The sequence below is a fragment of the Symphodus melops genome (assembly GCF_947650265.1).
Source record: "Symphodus melops genome assembly, chromosome: 6".
Classification (NCBI taxonomy): domain Eukaryota; kingdom Metazoa; phylum Chordata; class Actinopteri; order Labriformes; family Labridae; genus Symphodus; species Symphodus melops.
In genome coordinates this window covers 21,106,705-21,116,631 of record NC_136696.1, presented here as the reverse complement: position 1 = coordinate 21,116,631, position 9,927 = coordinate 21,106,705, and the positions used below count along the sequence as shown (strand labels likewise).

The 9,927-nt window shown below is 40.4% G+C and overlaps 1 protein-coding gene across 1 annotated transcript; it reads left to right on the top strand.

Moving 5' to 3' along the window:
* The first annotated feature begins 3,956 nt into the window (after positions 1-3,956).
* Positions 3,957-8,811, top strand: tmpob (thymopoietin b). The gene is made up of 6 exons (XM_079345699.1): positions 3,957-4,635; positions 5,132-5,249; positions 5,518-5,673; positions 5,875-5,981; positions 6,068-6,168; positions 6,867-8,811. The coding sequence occupies exons 1-6, from the start codon at positions 4,402-4,404 to the stop codon at positions 7,249-7,251; spliced, it is 1,101 nt and encodes a 366-aa protein (XP_079201825.1). The 5' UTR covers positions 3,957-4,401; the 3' UTR covers positions 7,252-8,811.
* The last annotated feature ends 1,116 nt before the right edge of the window (positions 8,812-9,927 follow it).

Sequence of the window (9,927 nt, the reverse complement as noted above, 5' to 3'; positions counted from 1 at the left end):
CTACCTCCTGGAAGGACAGTAAACATGACGACAAGTGCTTTTTCCACATGGTGCAGCTCCTGGTATAAATATCAAATAGTTTTGATGTAGATCCAGCTAAAGGGGAGTCCATTCATGCAGCCAGGCAGTGTGAGGCCTCGAGGTTTCAGTTTTCAAGATTGAATAAATAAGATCATATCAGCAGCAGTACCACGTTTTTTGGGGAATGCGTCCTGGCTACAGTAGAAACAGAGCTGAGGGCTATTACTTAAAATAACTTGACACCAGAGGTAAGGAAATTACAAACACAGTTATGTCGGTCTCCTCAAGCACCTCACACTAAGGTCCCCAAAGATGTCTCTTGTTGTCAGCTTTTATTAAATCCGCCCCCTTTTCTTTTATTGTACCTAATTGAAAATTACACTTGAATCCTGCCAACAATTACAATAAGATGCTGAATGCGCTGAGCAGTATCCTTACATGGCACTTTCACCTTGGAATTCTGTTGAGTGTCTGTTGACAGTCTACTTCTAGTTCATTTGGCATGGATAATGCTGATGGTCTAAAATGATCACTTTTTGTTTAAAATTGGGGCCTGTGAGTTCAGAGCCCAGGCCACCCTGAAAGAGACGGAAAATTTCAAGAACATTGTTGTATCTCATCTGAAACACCAGTGGTGGCCTCTGTGAAGTCTTTGGCTTTTCCCACACTGGTCTGGTACCACTGTTAAGCTATGGGTACAGAAAAATTAAGCACAGGGGCAACGTCTGTATGAGCCTGTGAGTTTCCTGCTCGCTCAAGATTCTGGCAGTCACCTTTGTGAGGTCGCTCCCTCTCTGAGTCACGAGCCACCTGCCATTCAGTTTAACTATTTTTAAGAAGTATTAAATAGAATTATCAATGTAATGAACTATAAGTTAATTCCAATACAGTGGCTGTGTATTCTTACTGTGTATTAATGTCATTTAATATAATTTTTTTTACAATGGTGGTTGTGTTTGCTAAGACAAGTAGAGTTTTAAGGGCTGAAGGCCGGATAAGGTGGAAGCAAGGTCTATGATTAAGTGAAATAGATAGAGTATCTCCTAGTTGCGTCTGATGGACAGGAACTATGTGTCCCATGAGCTCATAGACTTCTGCTGACTTAGAGGCAGCAGTAAAAAGGAGTTAACACCTAATCATGTTTAAATATCAATTATGGAAATGACAGCCTTGTGGATCTAACTTCTTCTTATCACTGTTTGGCACGGAGCTAATGGAGTTTAAGAGCTGTTTTAAAGACAAACATTTTATACAATGGCTGAACGTTTGGGTGAAAGGAACAAAAAGTCGCAGTCTTCGAAAACACAAATGAAGAGCAGAAAGATACGGAAATGCTCAATAAAGCTGACCAGCTTCTCTGCAGAGTCGATAGATATTTCTCTGTGGGTTCACTTTCTGCTCTGCACATAACCATTTGATCCATTATATATATTGTAATATTGATTTAGCTGCATAGAGTGTGCATATATAGTATCCATGACGTCCCAAACTGCTAGTGGACTGGACAAGTGGCTGTAGTCACAGCCTACTGCAGCAGAGGCTTGCAGTGGCTCTAAAAGATCAAATTTGTCCTGATGTTTTATGTCAGTGCATTTCATTTGAAATGATGGATGGCCTATATTTTTTTCCCAAATGATCCAACATGGCATCCTAAAGGTGCTTCACTGAAGACCAAATAGAAGGTCCTGATTCAACACTTGGAACATTTGTGTTTGCCTGGAGTTCAGTGAGGACATGAGCAAGTGTGTCTCTGTACTCAATGGCCAAATAAAACGGGAAAAGCCTAAATCATAACAATAATGCAAATATAGGAGTACTTAAGATACAAACAGGCATGTGTCCAAACAGTCATCAACAAGGGACAGAGAGTACTCTCATTTTTCCTTCTGACAGAAATGTCTACAACCTAACATGTGTCCTTGAAGTACAGTTTGGATTGTCAACAGATGAAAATATACTGGGAGTACGACTAGATGACTGTCTCTAGGCCAGGACACACAAATCTTAGCTCCTGTGAAATCAGTGGTACAGCTGCCGGCTTCCTAACCTCCTCTTTACACAGGAAACTGCCCAAGACTTGATCTTAATAAGTTTGGCGCTGAGAAATAACATCCTTGAGGATTAGAGATTGCTGTAATGGATTAGTGAATGAAAGTGCCTTTTTTTTTTTTTTTTTCATTTTGAATTTTACAAAAAAACTTCTTTTAAATCATACTCTATACCACTGACTGATAAGATCTGGACTATTTAAGGGATACACATGAGTTTATATATAAAGTGTCAGGTATGTAATACAAAGTTGTGCAGTGATTTCAATTCAATTAAAAAAACTTTATTTGTGTGTGTGTGGGAGGGGGGGGGGGGGGGTAATTCAAATTTGATCACTTTGATTTGCTTCTTCTGACACTTGTTTGACAATTTGTTTTCTAGAAATGTTTCTGAATTATCTGTCAAGAAATGTTGTTTATTAAACTGACTGGTCAACAATGGTTGGAGCAATTCCATTTCAAATGAACTAATTCTGAAAATTTGAATGCTGGCGGTTAAATTGTAGACTTTGATCATTTTTTAGAGGCCGTGACTGTTATGCTTAAAGAGGCACTCTCTATGATTCTTGGCCCAGGCCTTATTTTCTGTATAAATTACATACAAAGAAAGCTTAAGAGGTGTTTCTCAAGGGCTCACATTTTTTGCCTACACTCCACTGGCAAATGCACTGTGGAAAAGCTGAACTATACTTAAATTGCTGTATTTTAATGTGTTTTGGAGCTGAGGTGGGGATCGATTGCTTGGTTTCTGCCGCAGCATCCCAGAAAGAACATAGAGAAACAGGCCTTAAGGACAGGTGGCTCGCCACTAAAACCATTGTCCTATTGGGGCCAAAAATTTAAAATTAAACAAAGTTGGGCAGACAACTAGCAATAAAAAACAACTTCCAGCTATATACCGGGAGCTTACTGTTGTATTATATAGCATTAAAGTATGGTGTGTTGAATCTACACCGTAACATACGCTGTAGGTTTTTGTAGCCCTGTGAGATGCCTGTATGAGTAGTCTGTCATACACCTCCACAAAAAGGTGCCTTACCTATGGAAACAGTTCAACCTTCAAGCCCTGAGCTATGCAGACACTCCAACGCACAAATGCTGATGAAGGCTACGGCATAGATCTGTCAGAACTATAAACCAGGCTCGAGACTTAAATTCCATAACTAATCTATTTAGACACTGTAGCTTAAAACAATGTAAAGGAAATAAAGGATAAAGAATGGCTAGTTAACATAATAATCTGATGTTGTCGAAGATTAATTTTCAGAGAAAGAAAATGAGTTAAGTGTATGCACAGTGCATAGCATTACAACTGGCAGTCTCTTTAACAAATGTGATGCAAACTGACAAGAAAAATGGGGAGACATTTTTTTTACACCTTCTCTACCTTTTTTTGGTTGCAATTTTGTGGGTTTATATGCTCTGTAAATCCCCTTTTTCCTACAGAGACCTGTATAAAAAGCTGGCTTCTTGTTAAACAGATTAAACGTTATGTTTAGTATCTTTATATAATGTGGCTCGTGCTGCCCTCTTCTGTTACAAGGGCAGACGTGGTAGAAGCAGCTTCTGTCCCTGCCATATTATGCAGTATTGAAACCACCAGTGATACACATGATAAACCGGCTTTTAACCAACATATGTGAGTAATAAGTGCGACATACACCAAACACGGAGCCACTAAACCTCCATTGTTACTGCTAATCATTCAACACGACTCGGTTTCAATCACACTCCAGTTATCAAATATTAAGGCCAATAACGAAAGTTGATGCAAACATTGTTGTAAATATGGTCGAAAATATTTCTGTGCAGCCTTTCCTTTCATTGTTTTTTAACACTCCGCCTGCAGTTTCTTTGTGCGGCCTGCGACCATAGCCTGCGAATGTGCCATTCATAGTCATCCAATCAGAAGGGAGCTTACTGGTGTCGCACGTCCAATGATGGGTCTTCTTGTTGTTTTGGCCCTGTGTCGCGACCGCGGACAGACAGAGAGGCAATTGGACCGGGCTTTTGAAGCTAAGCTAATTCAGTCACATTTTATCCACCTAAGTAAGAGTTTTGCACTGGTTCTACTTGCGACACAAGCGTGTAAGTGTCTACGAAAAATCCAAGCTGCATGTTAGTGTTAATATTATTAGGCTAACGCGTGACAAAAAGCTTTTATTTTTGGTAAAAACCTCTTCTGTCTTGCTAGCTGGAATTGGCGGTAGTAGTAGTGTTTGACAACAGCTCACGCGCCTGTTTGTTGTTGAGGTGAGCGCGCGTAATTTTTCTGTGAAGGTGTCCGAAAGGTAAAGAAAGAAAGAAAGCTCGAGATAAAAACAAATTGAATATGGCTGAATTCCTCGAAGATCCGTCTGTTCTGACTAAAGACAAGCTGAAGAATGAGCTCACAGCCAACAATGTGCCACTTCCGAGCGGAGAGCATAAAAAAGAAGTGTACGTGCAGCTCTATCTGAAAAACTTAACTATCCTAAACAACAAGACAAGTCCTCCTGTGGACACTTTCTCCAGCGACGAGGATATACCTGCTCCTGTTGTTTCCAACAAAAGTCGCTCAGGAAGAGTAAGTGTATTTTTATTTATTATTTTATTACTATGACTGTTGTTGTGGTGTATCATGAATAATCTTATGCTATGGTGTTATATTTAACACAGGGGTGCTCACTTTTTATGGCATGGGAGCTACTTATAAAATGATCTGCCTGATATGAACGTACACAAAGTATTTATTTTATTGCTCTGTGACTGTATATTAAGGTGAGAATTCTGGTCTTTGTATGTATCTGGATCCTGGTCTTTGTATGTAGCTGGGTCCTGGGGCTGATATGGGGCTTGCACCTCCTGTACTTGACTCCTCTCGTCCGGTCTCATCCTCTGTTGAATTTTTAAAGTCTTAAGTACTGAGTCACGATTGCTATAATTTGACCTAACATTTTAATATAATTAACGATAGGCTGACATCTACTTTTTATAATGCTGTGTGATCTACCCACAATACCTTTGCGATCAACGTATTGGGCACTCCTGATTTAACGCTTGTTTTTTTTGTTTTTTTACAGAAAGCAACCAAAAAGACTGACAAGCCACGCTCAGAGGAAGTGGAGGTGACAGCTCTCACAGATGAAGATCTCAAACAACAGCTGGCAAAGCATGGTGTGGACTGTGGACCCATCGTTGGTGAGTAGTCACAGGACTGTAACTTTGTGTGGTGACGAAAAATATTGTTAATAATGTAATTATTTTTCTTTATGTGTTGAAGAGTTTATTCCATGAATGAGCAGGAATAAAAGATACTGTGCATACGACAAGAAGTGATACATAATCCTGTTCAAACATTACATCAGTAAAATAAAATAAAAACGCATGCAACATTATACATTTTCCAGGGTTAAGTGACATGTTTTCTATGTCATATATGATTACGTCCTTCCTCTTCATCCCTTAGCCTCCACTCGTAAGTTTTATGAGAAAAAGCTGCAGAAGCTTTTGGACCAGCCTCCTGCTGAACCTGAAGCTCCTACAGACGTCACGGCTCTCCCCAAGGCAGACAGTAACCAGAACGGCAACACAAATTCCGACCAGTATAGTGACAAGGAAGACGGTGAGCTCAGGCCACAATTCCTGTGAATTTTCTTTAATATGAGTTTCAAATCTCTTTTCAAGACAAATAACATAAATATAATTTTAGCTAACAATATGTACTTGTCTTGAGTATGTAAGCCAGACAGCCTAGTACATATTCGAATGATCACAAATTAAATGTTGGGAAAACACTGATATTTACAATGCGTTTGATTTTCAGAGATCGCCACCCCTGAGCCAGAGCCAGTTCCTGTGGTAGAGAAGCCTGTGAGGAGCAGAGGGAAAGCCCCAGTTACCGTCAGAGCCAGCAGCAGGCGGCAAACTAAGGTAAAGAGACAGTTTCCTGCCTATATCTCTTCTTTTAACTGTATGTTTTGGTTGTGTTCTAACATGTTATGTTATGGCGTGGACAGGTGGTGGAAGACATTATCACTGAAGAAACCCCGAAGAAATCCAGCGAGAATATGATTGAAGATATCCTTGCCAATGAATTAAGCACGCCAACAGGCATCAGGTAACAATGGATCATCATTTTGAAACTGTCTTGACTAAGGATGTGCACGTTTAGTAAGGGACCCTCGCTTGTAGACACCAGATTTACTAGTCAGTTAAAGAAATGACTAATATTGTTTTATGTTGGCCCTTGATGCCACTCAAATTGTTCACACAATCTGCAACGAGCCACCAAATTTGATTGGATTATTGACCAGAGCAACATGTAACCACATTTTGTGAATGTAAACCTTCAGGGAACATCTCTTCTTCTTCCACTGCGAACATTAGCTCTTACTATCTGAACAGTTATCTTACCTTCATACTTATCGGTTTGTCTGAATTCAAATTTCTGTTTAACTGACAAGGAAACGAGTCTCTTCAGAAAAGTGATTGTCGTTACTTTTGCTTGATAAACCAAAGTGTGCTCGTTTTTAAGATCTCCAGTCGTGCATGTCTTACAGGCTTTGTCTCTGAGCTTTCATCCATATTTCAATTCTTATACTGCAGTGGGAACTTTCACCTCCGGTACTAAAGACAACTTTTAATCAGAGATGGGGCTCATGACTGACACACCAAGTTTTTTTATGAAATCTGAAACATCTCAATGTGTCGATGAAGACCTAGAGCGGCAGTTGAATAATAGGGGAAAAACCAGTCAAGTTTCATGTGTTCTTGCTCTCACTCAAAGTGTTAAATTTTACTTTGTTATCCGGCCAGTGCAACCTGCAGGCGTCCCATCAGAGGTGCAGCTGGTCGACCGCTGAAACCAAGTGAATACTGGCTGGATGAGTCCCGTGTGCAGCACAGCATCCTGACAGAAAGCCGCTCTTACTCGGAGTCTTTCTCCAGAGTGGGCAACACAGCCTCCTCAAGCAAAGCCCCAACCCGAAGAGGCTTTCTGTCTGTGTTGCTCAAGTTCCTGCTCCTCGTGGTGCTGGGTGGTTCTCTTTACTATGCCTATCACAACCTGGATGCAGATCAAATCAACACCCTCAAAGGCCTCTGTGACAGCGTCATCGTGCCCTTACAAGGCCTTGTTAATGATGCGGGTGCCTACCTGGGCATCGGAAGCAGCGCTCCCACAGAGAAAAACGGCAAGTAAAGGCCCTCAGCAGTCTCTAGCCATGCCGGCCCCACCTCCTTGCAGCCTGCCACAGCACACCACAACTCAAGCAGAAAACTTGGCTCACTTCTGCTTTTTACGGACACGGTTGGAGAGAGTACACAGATTTTAATTGGAACGATAAACTCTCTCCTCTCTGGGCTCTAGCTTCCCTCCTACCCCAAGACGAACAGTAGCTTCTGGATTACACTGTTTTTGTGGCAGTCAGAGGAGACTCATTGTGATGTTGATTTTTAAATCTGTGCATTGTTTGTGTCTTTGTGTGTATATAACCCATGTATGTAGAAATAAGTGCAGACAGGGAGGCCCTTTATCTGTGCATGGTTGTAGTTTATGAAGATCATACTGTAGTTTCTAACTGTGCCAGGTGTTTTCTTTTTGTAAAGTGCCTGGACACTGTTAGCACGTAGTGCCCTCCCATTTTCAAGCACACAGTAGTGCATCTACTAATACCAGAATGTCTACACGTGTTTCTGTCTACATTTCAAAATGTGCTCAGTAGCTATAGAGTTAGATAGGGTGAATCATTATTTCTCTGGTGCTCAGGTTAATTCAGCTCCAATTTTTGGCGTGGTTGGAGCTGGAAGGAGACAGCATGAAGACAAACCGCCCATAGTTAATTTGAGCGAGAAACCTTTTTTCTTCAATGGCGGATCACTGCTTAAATCGGGCCAATATGAGGCTCAGGGTTGACTGAAATGATCACTTTTGGTCAATCTGTATTGAAATCATGATTTTATTTTATGGGCTGAGAAAGAGAAGTTACTCTATTTTGGGGTTATTTTATTAGAATCATGAATTTACAAACTTAATTTTAAATGAAGAGACGTTTAAATACTAGCATTTTTTTTAAGTCAGCCCATAACTGAATGAAATCGTTCAATCGTTTATTATTCCAGCCCTGCCAGTGTTCCTTGTTGAGTTTACAAGCTTTGAGTTTCGTGCTCTGTTGTGCTTTTCTGTATTTCTGTTTTGTATTTTTCCTGATCCTTCAGTCCTATATGCAGGATTGGCTGATGCAGTGCACCCACATAGCCCACCTCACTGATTGCATTTGTCCAGACGTGGCAGACCTGCAAAGAAGAACACATTGGTTCAAAGTTAAGCAAATTAAAATGTTTGTTTTTTTGTTGTTTTTTTAAACGACTCCTGCCTGTGTAAATCACCTTTATTTAGACACTAGCTCACTCTGCGAGGGGACACTGAGAGCAACACGTTAGCATTCACTGGAGGTAAAGGGGAGGGGGGGGGCAGGACTTCTGGGGCATATTTTGTTTCTATTTTGATACTTTTTCTAAAGTGGCGCATTGAACTTTTTATAACACATTTAACTGTTACATTTGAGCAAAGCAATATGTACGAAATGCAAATGATACTGTATCTTAATCTGACCATTACTGACTTAATTCAAGTGATCTTTCATCAGGCAGCTCTCCCACAATGGACAGAAATGACAGGGGTTATGTGGGTAAGGATTTTGAATCTGTTTATTTATGATAATGTAGGCAGTGTATCATAAAATAAACTTTGTTGTTGCCAGATGCTTTTTCTTTGTGTTTTGTTGCAATCTCTGTGTCACCTCTGGGACATTATTAAATATGGCGGAGATGGTATATGTGTACACATGTATTTATATTGTGTGGTATAATGAAACCAAGAAAAACTGCACGTTTCATACAGTATGTACACAGCAGCCATCTGAAGGTCCATTGAAATCAGCTCGTTTAGTTTGTGACTTCTGATTTATAATCCTGCACAACACTGACTCCGTAAAAGCAAATACGATTTTCCTGTGTATTGACACATCAGGTTGAAGAATAATCTGCATTATGAACATTATCATTTCTAGTTTAGGGTAAGGGTAACACTAGCTGGTCTTGAAATGAGAAGCTTCACTAGAACGGACTATTCTGTTTGTATTCTTTTACAGTGCGCTCTGTAATACACCTGAAAGACCTACCATCGTAATCTTCAATAGTCTCCCTTAGTATATTGTCTGTTTTCCTGTCAGAGGTTGAAGAAGCTCCTCCAAAGGACACCTGAGGCGGTTGGCAGCTGCTGCTGAGCCAAGCATTGTAGTGTACCGAACCCTCTATGAAGTAGAAAACACAAAGAGAACATTTAAAGTCTCTTTTCTACTGAAGTGCATGCTGACTCAACTTCAAAGTTGACACAGGAGCATCTGTTATGACACCTGTCCATGTCACACTGTCTTCCACTGATGTGACCTTAATGTTGGTAAAATCCTGGGAGCTGTGAAGTGGCCACACCTGAGGATCACAGACCTGCTTGTGTCTGAAAGACACTTAATTAGACTTGCATGTTTACCCCGGAACTTTAAACATTTCCTTTATGTTTTCCAATCAGAATAGTTTCTGACATCCTACTCAGGCTAAATGAAAAAAAGATACATGTAAAGATTTATTCTAAAGCTACATTTAGTAATACATGTAGTTTTAGATAGCTCATGGTCAGACCTCTGTCTTGTCAGGCCTGCTGTTTTTCCCTGCAGTTGTTATGCATCAAGCGTGTGCCTCCACCTGCTGGCTCAGATGTGTTTGTGTCCTTTTAAGAAATTCAGCTCAGCAGAGTCCGAAAGATGCTAAGATCCACGAATGATTGCTTTTTATCCAGTTACAATCTGCAGAACCTTAA